Genomic DNA, 24154 nt, shown 5'->3' with positions numbered 1-24154 from the left:
ATGACGGCATAGGCATAGGAACCAACAATCATACAACCCCGGAGGAGAAATATATTTGATGTTGGAATTTTTAACTTGCGTTCCATTATTTTGACGGTGCAGCACGGCGACTTGTCAAAGCCCCGCCCCCTCCCTTAGCGGCTCTTGAGTGTTTTGGGGGGAGACAGCAACAGTGGACAGCGGGGTTTTGAATTACAGGACTTCTTTTGAATGAGGTAAAACGGTCTCTAGGGAACGCTGCCACGAATGTGGCTCATTTATACCGTCATGTTGTTCGTTTGCATTCATATTTAGGAACAAAATCTGTTGAATAAAGTCACCTTAATCCTGGGACGGTCATTGGTCCCAAATTAATTCATAAAAAAAGGCAAATATCACATGTTACAAGTTTCTATCCTCTGTTTTGTTTAGTGTTTCATTGGAAAACCAGTGATGCCCCCACCCCCCCTCAATTTATGACAGCTGAGAAGTTTAATTGAGATACTTCATGACAGACTGCAACCTTGAACATTTTATAGTCACTAGTTACCCTCAAGCACATGCCTTAGGACTTAGGAAGGAAGTTGCAGGACCCAGAAGAAACTAATCCATGCACAACTCATGCATCAATACAGTGCAGCCCAGGTTTACCCCCTTTGTATTTTATATACTACACTGTATATGTAGTTGTGTGAGTGTGTGTGAGAGAGCATTCATGCATTTATGAAATGTGATGAAGCGTTCGGCCTGAAGATGCTGATATGCCAGCCGACGCCGCTCGGCCTGATCGGCCTGAAGACGCTTCTCGGCCAGCCATCGCACTGGCTGACAATATTAAATATACTTCTTTAGGAGTAAAACCTCTGCCTTGTTTTTCATGAATGCTTAGGCTTACTAGGCTACTGTATAGTGTTGGTCATCATGGTGGTACTTGGAGAGCCAAGTATTTTCTGGGTGGTACTTGGTGTAAAAGGTTTGAGAACCACTGGTCTAGATAGAGCCGCTCAGGCTCCTTTAATCTAACAACAGATGGAAAGTATTTGGACCAGTGTGATAACTGTAAATAATATGTTGCTATGTAGTTCATTTTGGACATTTCTGCCTAAACTATTTACAGATCTGTCAGGTTTCCAATATGTGTCCCCCCCAATGTTAAACTCATTCCTCTGCCCTTGCATGACGGTGTTAGTTTTTTTTTGCCAGATGCCACATTAAATTGTGTGTAAGAGATGATTTTTTTCCATCTCACAACGCCTCATCACAGAGATGCATGTCATTCGTAGTCAGTAGGTACTCACTGCTGCCTACCAGGAGAACCATATAGATTAGTTTTTCTATTGTGGAGATTTTACTGTTAAATGATCTGCTCTTAACCATTTGAATTATGACAAAGTCACCCAAGGTCTTTATGCTTTTACATTTTGCTCCAAGCACAATGACCCCTATAACTTGCTGTTATGTGTCATATTAAAATTTGAAATGCATTGTTGTGATGATATAATCAAGTTGGCTTCACTTTTGATTGCCGGCAGTGTTTTAACTCCATCCACCAACCCATCTCATATCTACTCTCCAATCTCGTGTAGTTTGGGTTATGAAAAAGACAGAGGAGGCAGTTGTGTGTCTGGTGACATGATCGCCACGTTAGTCAACATCGAGACATTGAATTAATATTCTCGCAGCCATTGTCATGGTTGGTTGTAATTGTTGTCATTGATGTACAGAAACTTAAATATACACTAAATTGTCATCTTATGTAAATGATGTATTCTTTTGTACGCAGTTCACTTGCAAATTCACCAAACATTCGCCATTATTATCTCCAAATGCGTTTTAGGTGAAATACATTTTAGATGGGTTACCGTTTGGTGTAATTTGTGTTGTTGTACTTTTGTATGGAAAAGTCAATATAATGTTTGGCTTGAATGTTTCCCACCGTGTATTTCAGCCTATACTTCAGCCTGTTAAAAGATTGGACCCACATTCAGTCACAAGTACCTCAAAATCCATAAATACAATCTTAGTTTGCTCAGGGGGAGAAACTGAGAGAGAAAGAGACTGTTAATCCCCTGGATAGGGATGGCAAAATCACTCTTTGTCCTTCTGATGTCATTCTTGATGTTAGTAGTCAAATAATTCTTTTGAACAAATCCTCCCTCCTAGCTTGTGTCCCACTTTTATAAGCCCTGTTGATTTTCTTTTTTTTAATTTTCCTGTCCCATCATCTGTCTCTTCTCTCCTCCCACAGGTCCAGGACTAATAAATGCCCCAACTGTATCAGGGCTCCATTCTCGAAGTCTATCAATTACTTGGATTCCTCCTGCTCAACCAAATGGCATTATCACTCATTATACCCTCTATCTTCACCCCAGCTCTGGCAATTCTTCAGATTATGAATCCAACCCAGCCTCCAGTCCCAGTTTGTCCCTCAATTCCAGTTTAAGACCTAACCTAGGCCTGCTGTCTAGCACACCAGCTCCACATCTCAATACCATCAGACCATCATCCAATCAGACCACCGCTCAAGGCCCAAGTCACTTCCTCACATCTACAAAAAAAAGTGATGGCTCTAAACATTTCTCTACCTTGAGACCTGAAGATCAGACTGAGACCCCTGTTTTAACGAATGTAGTCCAAAGTCCCAATTCAGTTGTTTTTTCTTCCTCTGAAGTCAATACAACCTTGTCTACTCTTAGTCTCTCTCAGTTAAATCCAGTGTCTAAAGTAACCAGCTCTAATCGTGAAGATTTTGTAAAACAAGAACCCTTTAGTAGTCCTACTTCCAGTGCAGCGTCAACATCTCTGCCACTGTCAACCACTGTTTCGGGGAATACAACGAACTACACATTTCTCGACCTGCTTCCCTACCAGACCTACAGCGCTCAGGTGGAAGCATGCACCAAGGTGGGATGTTCAGTGTCTGAGCTGTCTCCCCATCTTCGTACCCTGCCCGCTCCCCCTGAAGGGGTTCCTGCACCTCACCTTTACTCTGACACTCCCACCTCTGTTCTCATATCCTGGGGGGCACCAGAGTGGAACAACGGCCCACTGGAACGGTAAGAGATAATCATAAACACTTCAGTCACTGTGATGAGGCATTGTACCCATAACTGACTGACTGTTGTCATAGGTGGCTGATAGAGCGCAGAGTTGCAGGGACCAAACAAGTCTCCACAGTGGGTCAGCTCCTGCCAGATCCACCTCCTCTGTCCTTCCTCGACTCTTCATCAGCTCTCAGTCCATGGATGAGCTACCAGTATCGACTTGTCCTCCATAATCAAGCTGGAAACACTACAGGTAAGGCTGTAACGTCAGACTTAGTTGATTCTAGTTCCAATCCGTCCAGGGTGAGCCTCCCTAAAATATGCTAACAAATACATTTTTACATGCTGTCACATACTTGCAGGGCCCTGGATCAACGTCACCACCAGACCTTCCCGACCGGCTGGTCTTAGTCCACCAACGGTGAAAGTATTGGGGCCCGAATCAATTACAGTAAGGACACAGTTAAATGATTTAACACAAGCAGTTCTGAGAAAATCCCTAAAATACATATGCTTTGAAAAAACTTTCCTCATGATAATTTATTATATGTATGACAAAATCAGTGGCACTGTACATACATCACAGCAACAACGGAGACCTTTACATTTTACCTCAATGGACAGATCAACCACCAAGAAAGAATTTTCCAAGGTAGAATGATCAAAGTTACAAATCAGCATTTATCAAACAGCTGCAGGCAGAGTACAGCTCCAGGAGCATTATCAGAAATTCATCATGAGAGACAGTTCACACAAGAAAAGTCAATAAAAAACTGGTCTGAACATAAATAAATATAAATGTGGTTTGAAATGATCACACTTTGTATTGATATTATGAGAACAAGATCTGTACATTATTAATCCCCTTGGGAAATTTCTTCACCGAATTGACCCACACCGAGCAGCGCTCAGGTGGAGCTGGTGAGGGCAGAAGGTCTTGTCCAGGGACCCCCGATGCATGTTTTCTAGATTGTGGGGAAAACCTGAGTACCCGGAGGAAGCCCACGCACACATGGGGAGAACAGGTAAACTCCATAAAGAAAGGCCCTGGGCTGTACTTGAACCCACAGCCTTCTTGCTGTGAGGCAAGAATGCCTAACACTGTGCCACTGTGCAGCAATGAATATTGAATATTTAGGCATAAAAATAATTAAACACTTGCTTTTTGTACTGGACTTTTCAGACATGATGGAGTCACATTTCTCAGTCATATCAAAATATATCATCTCAATCAGAGAAGGTGTGACTGATGCTGAGTCACAACATCTCTTAAAATGATGGGTGTCAGAATAGCAGGAGTGTTTACAATATTTGAAGTGTTTGTTTCTTTGAAGAGCAAAAATAGTTGAACTTCATTGAGAATCTCTTCAGTCCCTCTTGCTTTGACAGAGTAGAAAAGACAAAGCAATGTCACAGTGATTCTTCTGTCTTTCCCTTTTCGGATTTAATGAGAAAGATAAACATTCAACTCAAGGTCCCCTTCAGAAATGGGAGGGGCTGTGACCCTGTCTGAGACAGCTTCCTTCCTGTCGGCCATTTTGAAGGAGGGACTGGCGTTAAATTCCTCCACTGGCTAATCTCACATCAAGGCCTATCAATGAAAGCCACTGAAACAATATTGTATGCATGCACACACAGAGAGATGCGCACACACTTGCACTCACAGCCCCGCACTAATGCTAACTGCAGAAAAATGCTAATGCCTGTCATCATTTCAGAACCACCCCTGTCATCTCTGCAGCAGCACAGCTTTAGGGGTCACAGGTCCAAGAAGGAAAGCGTTCCTTCCTGGTTGTTGCTAATTGGACAGACAGGCAGGCTGCTTCCTGGTTACTAATTGACCTTGACAACACAGAGGAGAATTTTGAGTCGCTGCCTTCGTTTCTCTACTTCATTGTAATATCCATTCTTTCACATAGAAATGAAGGCCCTCTAAACCATTAACCTGGTTAAATGTGTGTGTGGTATTCACTTCTGATGAAGTGGATAATACAGTAAAGCCCCATCAGAGTATGTTTTTTTTAGTGTGTGCTCTTTTGTGAAATCAAGGTCACTTTTTAGTTGTTCATGGGTGATGCACTTTAAGCTTTATCAATGTTAAGGGAAAAGTGATAGGAGGGTGATGCAGTGCAGGACATTAGCTATTGTGCTGAGTTGTATTGAACCATCATAACATCACATATACATATTTAAAGTTTACAATATTTTTTTTCAAAGTATTACTCACCTGTTCTGTTGCATGTTCTCAGCCAGTGGAAGTGGCTGGTACTGTATGTAAAGGTAGCTTTAGCAGATATTAGTCACACATTTGGCCTTTTGCAACTTGTTGTAATGTTTGTATCCTTTCTGCTGGTGGATTAGAACATTACTTTACACTCCTGATCTGCATCTGTGAAAATTTTGCTTCACACCTTGAACATGTTCCTTAAAAAAAATCAGGGTTAACTACTATAATTGACACATTTACATTCTCGCAATGATTCAATTCAAATCAATTCACCTTTATTTATACAGCACCACATACAACACAGTCATTTCTAGGTGCTTTTAACAGTGATGATCTCCCTTTGCCAAAGTTTATTTTGCTATCAATGAATCAATCCATGTTGTTGGACTTTATATAGTTTGCATCTGATGTAACGATTACTCCTATGGTTTTACATTCAGCTTATTCATCTCATTACACTTAAAATGAAGTTTGATTTTAATGATGTGTCATAGTAGAATAATTGTTAGTTTGATCCTCTTCAGATTTTTTTACCATGACTTCTCAAAGCCAACATGAAAAAAGCTTCTCCTGATTATATGAAGGATATCGACGAAAGCTGAAATTGTAAAATAAATGATTAGCAGGAATACAGTGTTTATGAATGATATTTTTGACACATGTAACTGCATGCTGTATAGCTACATGGTCAGCTTCAGAGCTGTGCATTAGTTTTGACTTTGTGTTCAAAACTGAACATAATAACATTGATGATTCCCGGCAACTCTGCCACTATTCTTTCTCAATCTCATTTTACCATACGTATAGCTCTCTCACTTACATACACATATATAAACTCACACACACCCACATGCTGCTCTGGCCTTAGCCCCTGTGCTCCATGTCAGCCCGGGGTCTCTGCTGTCTTCACCATCTCCAGATTACATCAAGCTATTCAATCTGTAAATGACTTCCACCACAAAGCACACCCAACACGCACTTTGGGAAATGAGCTACCTAACTCAAAATGACCCTGCCCATATGTGGATGTGTGTGTGTGTGTGTGTGTGTGTGTGTGCATGTGTACGTGTCTTTAGGTGTGCATGTCTGTGCATGTGTGTGTGTGCTGGATCACTTCATACTATCACATTGTTAAATGAATATCAAGGTTAGATGAGAAATAATCAGTCTTGACATTCATTCATAATACTCTCATCAACATTCATCACTTAATCATCAAAACTTGTAAGTCCTTAAGAGCTCTGAACTGATCAGTTATTGTACATGACAGTTTGTATTCATCAATAGTGAATAATAGAGTGCCTGTGGAGTTTTTAAAAGTAGTTATAACTGTGTGTCATTGTGCATTTATTTGTGATTATATTACCCAAGCAATGAAGGTATAGTAAGCTATAATATAAGCAAACAGGGGTGTATGTGTTTGAAAATATAAGTGAGTGTTTTACCATTTGTATGTGTGCCAGTTACCTTCATCCTCACTGTGAAATGCTGACAGACAGAACTGTTTCCAAATCAGATGCAGTGCTCAACTGCACCAAGCTTTTGTTTTTGCATGCAGCAATTCCATTACCAGCCGCTTTCATTATTTTAGCATGGTGTTTGTGCATGTGCGCGTGTCTGTGTACCCTGTTTTAAATGTGATGAAAGGAATCTTCTCCTCAAGTCAAAGTCAGGGTATCTTTTCCCACAAGACACACACGCTCACACACACACACACATACACACACAAACAGACACGCGCACGTGCATGCACACGTGCACAGAGACTGGGAGAGAAAGAGAGTGACCATCTCTGAATATGGATCTTTCAAATATCCAAGTGACTAGTGCCACTCAAACCTGACCACACATGCACTGACACTCTGATGTATATACTATTTGTCTTTACATGAGCACATGCAGCAATCTATGCAACGATGCACATGCACTTTGCTATGACTTCCTGTTCTTCATCCATCTAAAAGCTTTTTTTTATCCTTATGCCGAGAATATTTAAAAGGCCTGGCCAGCCAGGAAAGTAGGAAAGAGTGAAGGAATTGCAGGAAAATTCTGGTTCACTTCGACCTGCTATATTTCCAACTTATGTGTTTATTGTGACTCAGACTGCTGATCCTGTTATGAAAATTCCTAATATTAACTAACATTAACAGAGTTACATTTGTTTAGCTTTGGAAAAAACAGTTTAAAATGATTAATGCAAGACTGAACCTAACTGTAAAAAGTTTTTCTTGGATTCCAAGCTCTGTGCATACACAAACAGCAGGGAGCAGGTCCTTTTGACCACATTACACAGTGGCTGTAAGAGTACGTAATTCCAAACTCACAAGTAGACACAAATACAATCAGTTTAATCTAGTCCACAATAATTAGCAATCGTTTGAGGCACAGAGACAACAACGCAATACAAAATAATAATGATCACTAAACACAATTCCACACAAATAATTTTGTTTGTGGGCAAGAACCTTACCAACTGCAATTTCTTCTCAGAAAATGTTGCTTTTTTTAAAAACAAAAAATCTTTTGCTATGAATGTTATGACTTTTTCATTTAATGCATTCATCCATCTTCCATAGTGCTTTATATAGAATCACGGGGGACTGGAGCCAATCCTAGCTGACTATGGGCAAAAGTGGGTTACATTGCAAATAGGTCGAGAGTTGTCTAATTTATTACATTTTCAAAAAGATTGGTCAACCTGTTTGAATAATTCCTAGACGCCTATCAGCTGTTTGTGAAAGCTTGTCATTCATATCAGTGAGCACTCTTTGTTGTACCTTTGGAGTCATATGAAAGTTGCCGTACTGAAATCTCATTTAAAGGGGACATATCATGCTAAATCCACTTTTTTAGCCCTTAAATGCATTTTGTTGTATATTTAGAGTGTTTAGAAGTACAGAAAAGTTCAAAGTAGTCTCTTCAGGTGCTCCGTTGATATCTTTATATTCTGTTTTGGTCATATTTTGCGATCGGTTTCGATTTTTCTATTCTCTATTACGTTTTTTGAACAATGACGTCACAGTATTCTCAGCGGAACTGCCAAATTAGGACATCGACATTTCGAGCAATCCGCCATTTTTGTTTCTCGCTGCGATTTTGTAGTCCAACCGAAGTTACGAGAGGATAAGTCGAAATGTTCGGTTGTTGGATGTAGTAACCCACAAGCTTCGTTACACCGTCTCCCAGCATCAGAACCTTTTCGAAGTGCCTGGTTGAGTTTTATTTTTCACAGAAATGTATCCACATCTGTGGGTAAGGTCATTTTTGTGTGCGCGAAGCACTTTAAGGACGACTGCTTCAACAACCTCCGCCAGTATAAAGAAGGATTTGCCGAAAGACTTCGTCTGATTGAGCGGTCAGTTCCTTCTATCTATGGAGACGACGAACAGAGCACTTCGGTAAGCTGTATATAACGCTAAAAAGTGTGATGATAAGACGTCCCTGTCATTGTTTTGTTAGCATTAGCAGTTGCACCGTCTTCATATGTTAGCGCTGTGTGCTCGTTTTAGATTATAATGTAACTTCTGTGTTAAATAGTCGTTGTAATACAGGCAGTATTGTAGTAGTGGGCATGGATGGAGAAATTAGTGTAAATATAGTAACACACCATTGCGTTACATCCATATGAAGACGTTGTTCTGTAGGTGCATCATCGTCATTTTCATCTCGCTCCGCCGGGTCCGACTCTGGCTCCAACATGTATGGCTGGATGGACAAATCTTCCGTTGTTGACATTTTGTAAATAATGTGTGAATATAAAGTTTCTGCGCCGCTAGATAATTGTATCTGTTCTATCAAACTACAAAGATGGCCGAACAGGGTGACGTTGAACCGAGTGTCACCTCTGCAACCTGGAGAGGAGGCGGGGTATGAAGTGTGTCATTTGCATTTGAAGAGACCGCCCCAAAACGAGTTGCTCTCAGAAGCGCATCAGAAAAGGGGTTGAAAAGGGGCCTGTGGAGCTCTAATAATGAGGAATTCAGACCCAAGCATTGCAGTTTCGCGTTGTATAGACCACAACTGTATGATTTATATGTAAAAAGGAAGGATTTAAAAGCATGATATGTCTCCTTTAAATCATTGGAATTTACTGACTCCAAATAGCTGTTTTTGAGTCATCAGTTCAAAAGTTCACTTACTTTTTCAGCAGCACTGTGAAATTTTCCAATGTTAAAAAAAAAAAGTCATTGCTTTTATATATCAAATTGTTCATATTGTTCTTTGCTGTATTGGTGGCTTAGATTAAGTTTTGTCTCAGATTCATACAGAAAACCCGAGTTAAACCAGAATTCAATTTAAGTGGACTACAGTTATTTTTACCATTCAGAATAAATTGAATGTGAAGAGCCTAAATCTTGAACTTGTATCTTTCAGGTCACATGGGAACCTCCTCTCATTCCCAACGGAGAAATTCGCGGCTATGAGATCCGCCTCCCTGAACCCCGCATCTTCCATGAGGCTGACAATGCATCTGACCTGAACATCAACATAACCGACCTCGTCCCAAACACAAATTACAGTATTACTGTGCTGGCATGCTCAAATGGAGGAGGGCATGTAGGCGGATGCACAGAGAGTTTGCCAACTCAAGCAACCACATTACCCAAAAGGCCTGAAGGCCTCGCACCTTTAGCTGTAGTGTCGGTCAGCGAATCTTTCCTTGCCATTTCCTGGCAACCACCAGCCAGGCCCAACGGACCAAACCTCAGGTAATACAAATATTACATAAAATCTGTGTGTTTTTTTTTTTTTTTTTAACCAAGACAGCAAAGTATTAATAGACATATTTAAACTTTTTAGCCAAAATCACACATTTTTATTCCAGTGCTGAACAATCTCAGCAATTTTAAATGACAACAATGTACTTTATAATAAAGTCTGAAGAAGTTATAACTGCATCACCAATAATGTAGGTTAACACACTGTTATTAAATGTCAATTCACACAAAAGCAGCGCTTGTATGTCTTTTAAAATGTTTCTTTCTGCCGTTTAGAATTATTTTGCTTATTTAATCCATTGTTTTCTGAGGTTTATTTTACTGTAATTCGAACACATAAACGCGCCAATATTAGAACAGTGTGTTACTGTTTTGTTTTTGTTTTTTTGAGGGGTGGGCGACAACTCACACAATGTATGATGACATATCATGTATATCCCTCCTAAGAAATTGTTTGCTTTCTAATAGATGTATAGCAAGTGAAATTAAATGAGCCAAGAAAAGTAAAAGGAGGCTAAACCAGCAGATACACGTCCAATGTGCTATACAAATTATGAGGCGTTAATTGTGAAGTAATCTAAATTGGCCACTTGCTTGTATTCAGTAGCTTCAACCCAGAGTTAGAAACTCCACAAACAAGACAGAGTTCAGCATGTTGATATTAAAAGTCACGTTCAGGAGGTGTTCAATTGCTGCTGCAACACTTGAGCAAACAAGCCCATAGAAAACACGTTAACAAGCAGCTAACATGAGTGCCCTGGTAATGAGCTAAGTGTTGTGTATATTTTAATCAGTGTTTTCTCAGTTCCAGTTCACATTCTGGTCCATTTTCTTCTGTCCTGTTTTACTCTGTCAGAGATTAGGCCTAAAATAAAGGTCCATTTCCGAGCAGGCGATTAAAATGCATGAGCCTGTCTCTGTGTTCTGCTCTGCTCAGCTCTGTGTGTTTGTCTAAGTGGGTTGGTTAAAAGGCGGCATTAAGCCCTTCTCAACTGATTACAGCAGAAATTAGCATCACTGTGGGGAGAGGAAAACACAAACCCCGCAGAAAAAAACAAGGCATGGAGGGGCGTTGGGAGGGAGGGAAGAGATACAGTGAAAGCAGAAGAACTGCGGAGGAGGAAATGAGTGATAAGAGTTGGTTGAAAATTGCATGTGGGTACAGGCTGTGTGTACAGTGAGAACAGTATATGTCTTTGTGCTCTAATTGGTATTTTTATGTACATGTGTTGTGCGATAATGAATTCCTAAATATTCAACCCTGTGTGTTTTCTTTTATTCAAATTTTCCCTTTAGATACAGGTTGCTCAGACGTAAAACTCACCAGCCCCTGGCCATCACCACGGTCCCCACATTAACAACCTCATCCCCAACCCCCTCTGAAGATCTCCATCGCTGGCTTCATGTTTACTCCGGCACCAAATTGTTCTACCAAGATAAAGGCCTAAGCAGGTGAGATTACTGAAATGAGCTCTAGAGCAAACGGCAGCGCCGCAGCAAACCGTGTGTGCAGAGCCGATCGGCGAGCTGCTGCTGATGCCGATCTTTTAATACCGCTCAAAGATACATTAAGCAAATATCCCAAAGAATTAAATTGTTTTTCACACAGCGTCCCCTAATCTCAGTTTGGCACTTGGTGGAAGCAGATTTTTTTTTTTTCCTCTACGCAAGCTAAACAGTTGTGAGTTTGTGTCTCTACTGTGCTGTATTAAAGAAGTTAACTGACAAACTTTGGACAGTATCAGCTCTTTTAGCTTGTCAGGATTTTCTTTATTCATGTCTACTTAATTTTAGAAAAGCTGTTTTTTTTGTTTGTCGGTGTGAAGTTTTTGCAGATTTTAAAGGGTAACTAAGTAACTAACTAACTAACCTACTCATACAGTCCACAGTCTTCTGTGTTGTGTTTTAGAAAGAGTCCGAATTAAAAAAAAATTGGTGACTTTTCAAAAATCCACAAAAAAAATTCAGGCCTCACAAACAAATTGTACGCTCTCAAAATGATCTTTAATGCTTCTTGTGTCTGCTGTTGTCCACTCAATGCCACAAACTCTTGCACATGGGGCCTTTAAATGCACCAAAATGGGAATTAATTGACAGGCACAGTGATGTTGTCCCTCTACAGATTCACCCGTTACCAGTACCAGTTAGTGGTTGATAATGACGCGGGCTCCTCCTCGGGGGAGATTGTGACTGCGATGACCATGGCAGGGGTTCCCCTCCAGCTTCCCTCGGTGTCTGCCCGCGCTATCAATCACACAGCTGTACAAGTCAACTGGACACAACCATGTAAGATTGCCCTGTCATTCGCTTGCAACCACTCATACGTTCTGCCCAGCAAAGCCTTCATTCAATAAATTTTTTTTTTTTCTCAGCTTTGCAAGATCTGCAAGGCGAGGTGGAATTTTTCTTTCTCACGGTTGAGCCTCCTCAGCGAAGCATGATTTGGGCTTTCGGACGTGAGACTGTGTCCACAGTGATTGTGGACCTTTGGCCCAGTACCACATATCGTGTGTCTTTATGGGTTTCTAATGGAGCTCATAATACAACCAAGGCAGCAGTTAACATCACCACTGCAGATGGAGGTATGTTTATATCTGATTATAATTTCTTATTGTATGGGAATTAACTGGTTGTCAACGATACAGACAACGATTTTGAGCAATTGTACAGTCTTTTGTACGTCCAAACTTTGCTACCAAAACAGCTCTGACCCATCCAGGTGCAGCAAAACATGATTTCTGAAGGTGTCCTGTGGTGTCAGGCACCAGCCTGTCGGCTGCACATTGCGGCCTTTATGAATCAGATTTATTTCTTTAGCACATCACACAAATGTGTAATTGGTTTTAGTTCTGGGAAATTTGGAGTCTCGGTCAGCATCTTGACTTATTTGATGTGTTACTAATTTGTACTGCCATCAACGGATTCTCTTTTAATGAAGGCACTGCTGATTGGAAACACTCCACAAGAAATGTATGGTTAGAAGAGCTCGAATGATGAAGCTTTCATGATTCTGGCCTTCAGTAATATCCAGTCACCTTCTTTCAACCATCGCCTTGTTACTTTCAGACTTATGTAGACAGCTGTCTTCCCTGCAAGATTATTGATTACATTTATTATACCTTTCATGTCATTTTATTGAAGCCAATAGCTGATTTTGTGTGCATGCAAGCATGTGTGTTTACAATAATACTGTTTTGTTTTTCTATTCTTACCTTTCCTCAGTTTAGTCCTTCCAGGTGAAGAGATTTGTCATGTACTTATCTAGGTTAACATGCATCACTGTGCTTCACAGAAGATGTTAAACACATCATGTAGTGAGGCATGAAATCAATACAAAGTGTGTGTGAGGCAGGTTTAAGGTGTTGTAAAATGCTTGTTGGCACCACTTGCAGACAACACACACAGGCTACAGACACACTGTCTGCACACACAGGCTGCACTTTATCTGTCAACCCGAAAAGCAAATGTTGCTGCTATGCTCAATAATGTTACTTTTTACCACATATAAAGCATATAATGCTGAAGCAAATTCGGATTCCATAACTATTATTATAACTGAAAAATAAAAAGTTTGTTCAAATGAAAATTTCCCTCCAATTTGTACTGCCAAGTTTTTCTTTGTTTTGGCCACATTTTATGTAATAAAAACTGTCCGCTCCGACCCTCTGAGGTCGACAGCGCGATCTGTGCACGCCGACTGCGCATGCGCCAGAGTCTACTGGGCGCTTGTGTGAGGAGATCCTCCGTCTCCCCGTCTGAACAATCACAATTTAAAAGCAAATAAAGAGCCGGACGGCTCAGAACTCCTGAAGTGAAACATAAACTACTTTAGGAAAGGCGGAGAACGCCGGGCAGCAAAAGTGGAGATATTTTCGGGATTGTTACGTTACGTTATTAGAACGTGCATGGAAGTGAACCAGGAGTGTAGTACGGATGTAATCGTGTAGCACCCGCAGCCTGAATATTCCAATAATCGGGTCCAGCCCAAGTTCTCACCACTTCAAACTTTTAATATTAATATGTTTAAGAACTGAGACAATTTCTCTGGATAAAGCGCAGAGCCTTGAGTGAGTGAATTAAGTGGAATATGAATATATCAGTTCCTGGATCTACTAGTGTTTCTTCTTTCATTCAGGGTCGTGTCTTATCATACATACATTACATAAGCTATCGAACTGCTATTACGTCTTTTCTTTACATCTGTTCTTACATTTTTCAGCCCATTCTTTCACATTCAAAGATTATCATCTAAATCACTCCATGTAATTGTGTGTTAGAGACCAGTAACTCTGTCTGTTGTTTTATTTCTGTCGTCCTTTCTCTCTTCGCCTACGCCTGTGACCATCGCTCTGTTTCTTTACACCCCCCCCACACGCAGTTCTCTTCTGTCTCAGTATAATCATATGTCAGAGGCCTCTTTCTTTCTCTCTAATCTGAGCAGTATAATAAAAAGTGCATTAAAAACATTAGAAAATCATTAGGTGCTAAAGGCAAAGCATGGCTCGTTTAACTGAGAGGGCTCTGGAGGTAATTTCATTATTTTACAGCTATAAGAGTGCACACACACACACACACACACACACACACACACACACACACACACACACACACACACACACACACACACACACACCAAGGAGGCCTAATATATTTTACCTAATGCAGCTCAACCCTACCAACCATCCTAACATGGCCTGCAATCTATAGGGCAATGCTAACATCAGGACTAATTGGCAAGAAAAATGTGCATGTGTGTGTGTCCATGCGAGAGTGTGTGTGTCTGTGTCTGTGAGTGTGTATGATTGAAAGAGGCTCAGTGTTCAGTATTGCGTTGATAATAACATCCTGTAGTAAATGAAATGTAGAGCGGTAGGTTGGGTTTAGGTAAGTGCATTGGCAGCAAATGAATTGGGTTAACTCCTCGTAGCTGAGTGCATTTTCACTTAGAATAATAGATGGAGTTGGTGTGATTGCCCCTCTCTGTCATATACACACACACACACTCGCTCTCATATTCACCTGCTCCATGTTTGAGTTTCTTGTTTCTTCTCACACCTTCATTTACATCATATTCTTTCTCGACATTTTTAGTAAGACATTGTGCTCACTGTGTACTTGCTGCTGTCACAGATCATTTTTAGACACGTTTTCCCATGTCCTTCACTCTTTCTATAATGTACTCCTTTGTGTGTCTGTATCTGAAACTTATTTCCTAATACTATAGCTTACAGCTATAGGAGTTTTACTTCAGTATCTGTGTCCTCTGTCAGAATTTCTTGGAAGAATGAACAAAAGGAATTAAAGAAACTTGGGAATTTGATGGAAGGGATTGTGAAATAGAAGAAGACACTATATTAACCCAACACAGAGACAGTCTCAAGGTAAAGATTAGAGATGTAGAAAAATAGAGGAAGTAAGCTGATGATACAGAGTCTATTATTCTTAGTGAAAATGCACTCAGCTGAGAGGAGTTAACCCAATTCATTTGCAGCCAGTGCACTTGCCTAAACCCAGCCTACAGCTCTACATTTCATTTACTGCGAGATAGCATTATCCACGCAATAGTGCACATACTGTGGTCTGTCTCTCTCATGACCATACAGTCTCATATGGACTCTTAACACAATAATTTTCTCTGTAACGCACACGCATACACACCCACACTGGTCTATGTGGTTTGTGGAGACGAGGTTTCAAATAATCCGTTGTGGGAACGACTCTTTCTAAAGGGTCTGCAGGTTGGAAAAAAATGATCTAGAAAAAAGTGCCAGTAGTGTTGACCAGCAGGGGTATTTTGTTCTATTCTATTTTTCAGTTCACCACATTACTGTATGTCCATGACTCATAGGCCAGCGATGATTGTAATGCTACTAATTCCAAATTCTAAATAAGTTAGGAAGGCACAAATATTTTCATACTAGAAAATGTTACAGTCTGACAAATAGTTTTTCAAAGAGTGTTTTTAAAAATTGAATACAATTGTCAATTATTTCTACACTCATATCGTATCAACCAAAGATATTACTTGATTCTTTTTTCAATTATGACTAATGGCCCCGGGTTAAAAAAAGAAAATCAACAAACACATTTTATTAAAATTAGAAAGAAATCTTTAAACTTTAAAAAAAAAAATGATAACCTATAATCTGCAGGTATAATGAATAAATTAATCTGACCATGAACTTCTTCTATTTGAATTAAATTGGACAATTTTTCTATAAAAGTTTCAGTGGTGCAGATGGATAACAAAAATGCAAATAAAGTAAAAGCTTTCCTCCTAACAGTTTTTTGTTGTTGTTATTAATACCACTTGTTTCACATGATGTGTTTCAGATTTTTTTTTTAATGATATAAAAGATTTTGTCCTGTCAGAAAGAAGCTCTCCAATTGCACTTTTCAATGTGTCACTCATAGAACCAGAGGGCATGTCTGCCCCTGAAGTGGTTCCAGTCAACAGCAGCACAGTACGGGTGCTCTGGATCCCGCCTCTTCGGCCCAACGGAGCAGTGACCAGGTACAACATCTACGTCAACAACCGCCTCCATGGCTTTGTGGCCAACAGCTCGGGATCGTATCTGCTTGGAGACCTGCTGCCTTTCACTGTCTATGACATACAGGTATGTATACACACAGAAGCAAACATAGTGGCTTTTTAACATTTGCATTAGTTTTTTTGTCTAATATGCTGATGTGTGGATTCCAGGTGGAGGTGTGTACAGTGTATGCATGTGTCCTCAGCAATGGTACCAAAACAACAACTGTGGAGAACCTGCCTGCTGATTTTACCCCACCTCAAGCACAAGTGATCAGTCCAAGGTAACATAGATTGGTGTTTAAAAAATTATTTTTTTATTAAATTTTTTTTTTGTAGATGGGTTTGAGGGATATAATCATCAATGTTTGATACCAGTGTTATTTTTTTAAGTTATAAACAACAGAGCAGTTGAGGTGGTTCGTGCTTAAGATGAGGATACCCCCATGTCACCTTTGATTAAAGATCCACCAGGTACACCCAACTGAGAGGAAATCCCTGGGTCAGCCCAGAAACCTTTGAATATATTATAACTTAATTTAGAATAACAATAAAGATGAACTTTGATTTTGTTTCCTCAAAAAGTACAGGAACAAGAAAGTGCAGGGTGTCTGAATAATAACTACATATACAATAAAACAATGAAGGAATCAAAGCCAGTGCCTCATTTGGACCTGCATCTCAAATTTATACCAGATTTGTGCAGAAATACAGTTTGTTTATAAAAGGCTGAAGTTACTCAAGTGGAGAGTTTTAACCAACATGCAGTTCATTGAACATAAAAGGGAATATCTCTTTCTATCACTCAGTCTCTACATCCCCATTTACTGACCATTTTATTGTTCATCTTTAAACTTTGTTTGTGTTGGCATTCTACATTCATTTTCTATTTCTATTTTTCAAATTGAAGTTGACAATTTTTCTCGATGTGGGTCACCACTTGTAATATAGGGAGTGACGAGTGTGTGATTTAAAACCTAAACACAGCATCCACAAATTCCATGCAATTTCTCTCTTATCAGTAACTAATATTATTATGCCAAGATGCCATTTGGTTCATGTTTGAAGATTCACTGCATCACTGTATTTCATAACTGCCATTATCCTGTTTTGTAATACACTTGCGTTGTTTTTCACTGATTCTGCTCTTCTTTTCTTTGATTTGGATTTATTACTGACACCGGAGATTGTCCTCTCTCATTCTGAAGCACCTTCTGAATTTCTTTAAATTCCTGTTATAACCTTTTACATTTTTCAAACCACTCTGTGTCCATCTCTCCCTCTCTGTCTGGCTGTGGCTGAAGGTAGAAATCACTGGAAAGTTGAGCAATACTGTTTTGTAAAACACCCCAAAATTTCAGACCATCTCGGTCCCATCCTGTTTTAACTTTGTGAGCCTCAGATTCTCAGAACCACTGACAATGTGAGCTGGCACTGGCTTCCTCCTCTATTACAAGTGGATGTCACGTGTTAGGTTGACTAAAATAAGACATCATGGCAAAATAGGCATTGGTTTCCCACTAGTGATATCACCTTCCTCCCTTATAACCTAAGTCAATGTTGCAAACCTTTCATTTGCTGCACAAACGCTGATTTGTGGTTAGTAAACTGTCTTGGAGCGTACATAAGACTGTGGCTCTAAAATCAATTGTGTGAAGTGTATAAAGATACACACAGCCTGACACTGGAACTCAAAATTGTCAGCTATTTACCATGCATGACTGCCTGTCTGTTTGGGTATGCGTACATTTGACTGTAGCTATGTGTGTGTGAGACAGTGTGAAAAGAGTGTGAAACAGAACACAGCCCATCAATCTCTCCCTTTCACTTTTTCACCCCTCTCTTTTAGGGTGGTTAGATTAGAATGGTCCCACCCAGGGAAACCGAGTGGGATCATGCTTGGCTATGAGGTTTTGAGACGGACCCTCAGATCATGTGCCGCCGGGCCAACAAAGGTCACGTCGTTCAAATGCATCTACCTGCAATGTCCCGCAAGTCACAGTGTGTGCGGGACATCCTGCTTCCATCCTGACACACAGGTAATTATGTTCAACTTGCACATGTTCTGTATACCTGATTAATACATCACAAGTAAAGAGAACACCGTGTGTGAAACAAGACATATGTCAAGGCTCTTTGTTTTGGCTCCTGATCTGAAGTGGTGAATACATGGTGCCTGTGTATTCCCTCAGGATATCAGTCCTCTCAGAAACAACAGCACACAAAAGGAAACAAAGAGAGCCACAGACAAATACACACATTTCCTCTTTAGAGCACACGCTTTATATGGGATGCATGGCCGACCTCTCAGTGATTAATTTCTCTAAACAGATTAACTTGTCATCTGCATTCACTTCCATCCGTGTGCCATTGAATGGCAGCCAAGTTGGCTCCATGACTGCCTGCTATAGATTTACCGCCACGGCATCCAGTGGCACAAGCAGTTACTACATTCAATATCATGTGCGCTAATACACACAAACAGACCCACTATGCTTTATATGTACGACATCGGCAGATACTCTTGGCCAATCAGATAGTAACAACATAAAGGACTATGCCTCTGGGACATAGCTGGTGATCCACACAATGATAATGTTTTACTGAGATAATCATCCAAGACGAAAACAAAAAATACATATACTGTATTGTTATTGCAATTAACACGTACAGAGATAATGGTGAACATGAACAATGGAGATTTTAGACAGACCGGAGGGTTGGCTTTGATTGAATGAAATAGTTTAACTTGTTCACTCAGGACAAAAATGGTCTCTGAACTAGATTTATGCATCTTGGTGTTCAATAATGCAAAACCCGATCTAGTTTTCTCTTCTCTTTCGAAGTTATAAAGTTTTTATGTGGTCAAAATAACAAAAGCAAATTTACTTTGTTTTTTACATTGTGGCACATTTAAATAACCTCCAAACAATAATTTCAAGGGAGTGTAATAGCACACAAGAAAACCCCATTCCCAGTGAGAGAGCCTCATTTCAGGCCCACAGTGTTCAGACTCCAAACAGAACTCTTGAATCTGAACTTAGACTGTGTATATATTTGGTTTCTTATGTCTACTCTGTTGTGTTTCAACCAGATTTGCTGCAATGGACTCTCATACACAAAGAAACCACATCACCATTGCTGTAAGGACAGCTACCTGAGTTGGAATGATACCTCCATCCCTGTCTGCTGCAATGGCAAACTGCTCCCCACTCTCTCGGGCCACCAGTGCTGTGGAGGATATTATGTTCATGTAAAACTTAGTGAGTTGGAGATAATTTTCTGTGTCCAAATCAACATCAGACTTCTTCTTTTCTTCTTGACTTGAGCCTCCTCTTCTCTGTGTTGTTCAACCGTTTCCTTCATCTGTCCTTGTCTTTATAGATGAATACTGCTGTCCTGACCACTTGCAGGGCCGGGTCTCGGTGGGGCTGGGTGACAGCTGCTGTGGGGGGGTTCCTTACTCCGTGACAGGCGGCCAGCTCTGCTGTAGCGGGAGCCTCCATGACGGCTTTGGTGTAAAATGCTGTGGAGGCCGGATTGTAGACGATTCATTGGTGTGCTGTGGTAATGCTGAAAGAGGCGAAGTGCATAGCTATACTCCAGGTAAGTGAAGAAGGCAAAAGTGTGAGCAAAAAAAAAAAAACTGTCTTTCTTACAGTAACTAAACTGGAAGTTAGTTTCTTTGTCAAACATTAAAACCAGATCTGATGTGTTGCTGAGCTGCCTCACAATATTTTTAGGGAAGAGAAAAAATAATCCTGATGTTCATTCAACAGAGAAGATATAACGTTGGTGCTTTCCAGAGTTAACTCCCTTGAGACATCCTGAACTCTATACTGGTGCAAAAGTGAGTGACGAAAAGATTTTAAACAACAGGAAAAGTGAGCGAAGGAAAAGGGTTGAGAGGTAGACACATGGTGCAGGAACGTGGGGTCGTTTCCCTTTCTTCCTCTCCCGCAGTGTCCCAAAGCACCCGGATACCATGGCACAGATGGGACTGTGCGTGTGTGTCTATGTGTGGGTGTCGGTGTATGTGTGTGTCATTAGACATCTTTGTCATGGCAGATGATGATGAAACACACTCAGGATGCCACCGTTGAGGGCACTGCCAAGCACACAGCAGGAGAAATACACTCTCATTCTCCCTCTTTCTCTCACACACACACACACACACACACACACACACACACACACACACACACACACACACACACACACACACACACACACACACACACGCACACACAGTCAACAGGGTGCCCTCGGCAGGGTTCGCTTAGTGTTGAGTGCCAGAGACAGACACGTGGACTCTATTCATCACATATAAACAATGGCCCCATATGGGAAGGCTTATAGTACTTCATTAACTCATCCACAAACACCCTGACACACACACACACACACACACACACACACACACACACACACACAGAAACACATGTATGCTGACAAAAAGTTACTAGAAGTATATAGAAGTATTTATTTGTATATTTTCAGGTAGACAATATACAAGTTTTGAACACTTTTCACTTGCAAATTTTGTTCTTTTTGCATTATATTGATGTATTCCTCACCTTTATACCGTTGCTCATTTTGCCTCGTCTTTCTTCTCTTACACTTGATCCTCTGTCGCTCCTCCAACTGTGCACTCTATATGGTCATCCTTCATCTGAGGAGCCCTCCCTGGGATTGCATATGCTCCCCACCTCCTCCTTTTCTAATATCTCCCATTATTTATTTTCTATCTTCTCTTTAGTCATCTTCTCCTGCCAGTTTCTTTTCTTCAACCTGTTTCTCTGGTCCCGTCTGCTTCTCCACTTGGCCGACTGCTTTTTCTTCTTTCACAATGTTTTCGTCCTCCCCTCCTCCCTCTCTTCCTCACCTCCCTTTTTGTGCCCCTTCCTTTACACTCATCCGTCATTAGCGTTAGCTTCCCCATTGAGAACATATGGTATGATGGATCGCAGAGCTAGCGGCGCTAGCAAGGCTAAGGGCCATTTGCCGGGTGCATTGCACTGTTGGGGAGCCCTGGGGCCAGCTATGCAACCTCTACCCCACACGTCTGTTTCAAGACAGTCACACACACAACATGCACACAGCATTACCTATTGTGTGAGAGGCTACTTAACCTTGGCATCACTCATACTCACTGCTCCCTCTCACTATTTCCAGGGTTTTGTAAATGATAGAAATAAGTTAAACATGCGTGAAGATGGAATAAAACCTATAAAGTAGTATGAATTTACGGATCAACTAAAATAAAACAAAACACTGCATTAAGTATACATTTTAAGAAATGTAAACATTTCAAAGCAACGAAGAAAAAGGAAGACCACAATGAAACACAGCTGTATAACAAAATCTTTACTTAAATAATGACAAAGAATGCTCACAAATATCAAATAAACAAGACATCAAAACAAAAGCAAAAGATGAAATTTGTGTTGAATGAATGAAACATTGAAAGAGGCAGAAGGGAAAAGAGACTTGAAGTGAGGGAGAGCAAATGCAGGGAAGAAAAGAAAAGTGGTGAAGAGCTAGATGAAGCAGATTAAAGGAGGAGTGAAGGGTATCCCATTGTGCCCAGCTGATAGACTAGGTTAGGCTGATGTGATTATGGGGTCCCTGAAGTGCGATCTATCACACATTACCGTCCACACTGTCAACAACCATACACACACACTGCAGGGGAACAGCAATGCCAGGAGACAGCCGTCTGGCAACAGATACACGTACCGGCTTGAGTGCACACTGTGCACACGTAGATGAACACACAAACACCGCCACCATAATAAACAAATGCACACGCTTGCACAAAAGCATGCACGTGAATGCGCACAAAATAGTGTACCTGCACACTCTTCATGGAATATACAACTCGCACGCACACACACACACACACACACACACACACACACACACACACACACACACACACACACACACACACACACACACACACACACACACACACACACACACACACACACACACACACACAAGTTTCTGCTAGTGTATTTCATTTGAAATGGGAAAGCACCCAGTGTAAATCAGGTAAAACACACTCAGGGTCAGAAATATTCCCAAAGACAGACAAGAATGAAACAGAGCTGGACAGTGTTTCTTTGAAATGCACTTTTCAGTTAAATGTGTTAGCACTCTGCCTCTGTGTACTGAAAGATAAAATCAATCCGCTCTGCCAACCCTTGGCTGCTTTGGTACCTACTTTTAGGAAAAAACATCGTTTTCTTTTGGAATACACATGGAAATTGAAATTGAACTAATACAGTTTATTTAGTTTGACCAGGCCACTGTAAGTTACCTTGCATTAAAAGTTTCTACAAGTAGAATTTCATTTCTCAGCGAGTTCAGACAATACTTTGCAAAAGCTGTACATTCACACTGATCACATTATAAATGTGAGGCATATTTTCCATACTTGTCTGAATGTGTATATCGTTTTGTGTGTTATCAATTATCAGTCTATAACTGCTGCACAGTGTAGTGAACAGTGTATTCTCAAAGTCAGAATACCCTCTGCATAAATCCAGGCCTGAGTGTGAGGTTTTGGTCTGTGTTGAACTCGTGTCCATCGTCAACTGGAATTGTCTCAAGCGCCCTGCGACCCTAAGTTAGATAAAGCAAAGTAGAAGAAGGATGGATATATAGAATTTAATCTCTTTCTCTTTCTATCTATAAAGAAAATCAAAAATGGGAAAAATAAAACATTTCTATAAGTAAAGTGAAACGATAGTCCAACATGACTGAGAAGCGTAAAAGATGATTTCAATAGAGAAATAATCTGTTTCTTATATAAAATCTTCTTTCCTTTCCAAGACTAACGGAACTGCTGCAGTAATTTAGAGGCTTAAATGTTTTGGTCTTTCATACCCAGGAAGCATTTTTCTGTGCTGAACATACATTAATGTTAACATCAACATATTCCTAAAATATTAACATTATTTTTAAATTTTTTTGCGCAAACAGATTATTTCTCCCAGACCAGCCCTTGATGATGATGCCCGCTTCTCGTAAAAGAGCCTGCATGCTCAGTTACCCGAGTTGAACAGATTCTGTGGTTTTAATCCTACAATATAAGAGCATGTGCCAAAAGTGTAACTTTGGCTGTTTTATTCCACTTAAAACTCAGTACCTGCTAGTTTTGACAATTAAGATTAATAGGTTTAAGAGTTCAAGAAGTTGACACTAATATGAAAATGTGTCTCTCACACCAACCCCAACCGACGGTGTACCAGAAGCTGACAGGGCCATATGGAGTATCCAAGAGAGCCCTTCCTCTCTTAACTTTACCAACAAAAGGACATCGAAACATGAGCTGTCCATTGCATCACTGATTGGGTCCGATCACTGTGAAACTTCCTTCTAATATCGCTTTCAAGTAACGCCTGCATGCTGCAGTTAATGGGATGTATAGCCTTTGTAGCCATTTCTACTTTTTTGTGTATAATTTAAATGAACTATAAGCTGTTTTTCAGCAGCTCTAGTTGTTACACAATAACACAAAGTCTGTGTACTAAACTATTCTCTCCCAAATCCACCTGTTTGTTTAAACAGCTTTCAATTCACTTTCAAGTCGATTAAATATTGTTTGTTTTGAGACAAGAGAGCCACGTTGTTTTTTTTTGCAGCC

The 24154-nt window shown here is 40.4% G+C and overlaps 1 protein-coding gene across 1 annotated transcript in view; it reads left to right on the top strand.

The window, feature by feature from the left end:
- ush2a (Usher syndrome 2A (autosomal recessive, mild)) overlaps window positions 1-24154 on the top strand; it is a 204730-nt gene that overhangs the window by 113287 nt on the left and 67289 nt on the right. Inside the window, exons 49-60 of the mRNA XM_080458072.1 lie at window positions 2686-3035; window positions 3110-3276; window positions 3386-3474; window positions 9625-9959; window positions 11265-11420; window positions 12091-12254; window positions 12341-12550; window positions 16383-16585; window positions 16672-16784; window positions 18350-18539; window positions 19595-19763; window positions 19885-20106. Coding sequence (XP_080314198.1) covers window positions 2686-3035; window positions 3110-3276; window positions 3386-3474; window positions 9625-9959; window positions 11265-11420; window positions 12091-12254; window positions 12341-12550; window positions 16383-16585; window positions 16672-16784; window positions 18350-18539; window positions 19595-19763; window positions 19885-20106 — 2368 coding nt within the window. The remainder of the gene's footprint in view (window positions 1-2685; window positions 3036-3109; window positions 3277-3385; window positions 3475-9624; window positions 9960-11264; window positions 11421-12090; window positions 12255-12340; window positions 12551-16382; window positions 16586-16671; window positions 16785-18349; window positions 18540-19594; window positions 19764-19884; window positions 20107-24154) is intronic.

Source organism: Lipophrys pholis, assembly GCF_963383615.2.
Source record: "Lipophrys pholis genome assembly, chromosome: 2".
In the NCBI taxonomy this organism is placed as follows: Eukaryota; Metazoa; Chordata; class Actinopteri; order Blenniiformes; family Blenniidae; genus Lipophrys; species Lipophrys pholis.
The sequence above is the reverse complement of the archived record's forward strand: the minus strand, read 5'-3'. Positions and strand labels throughout refer to the sequence as shown.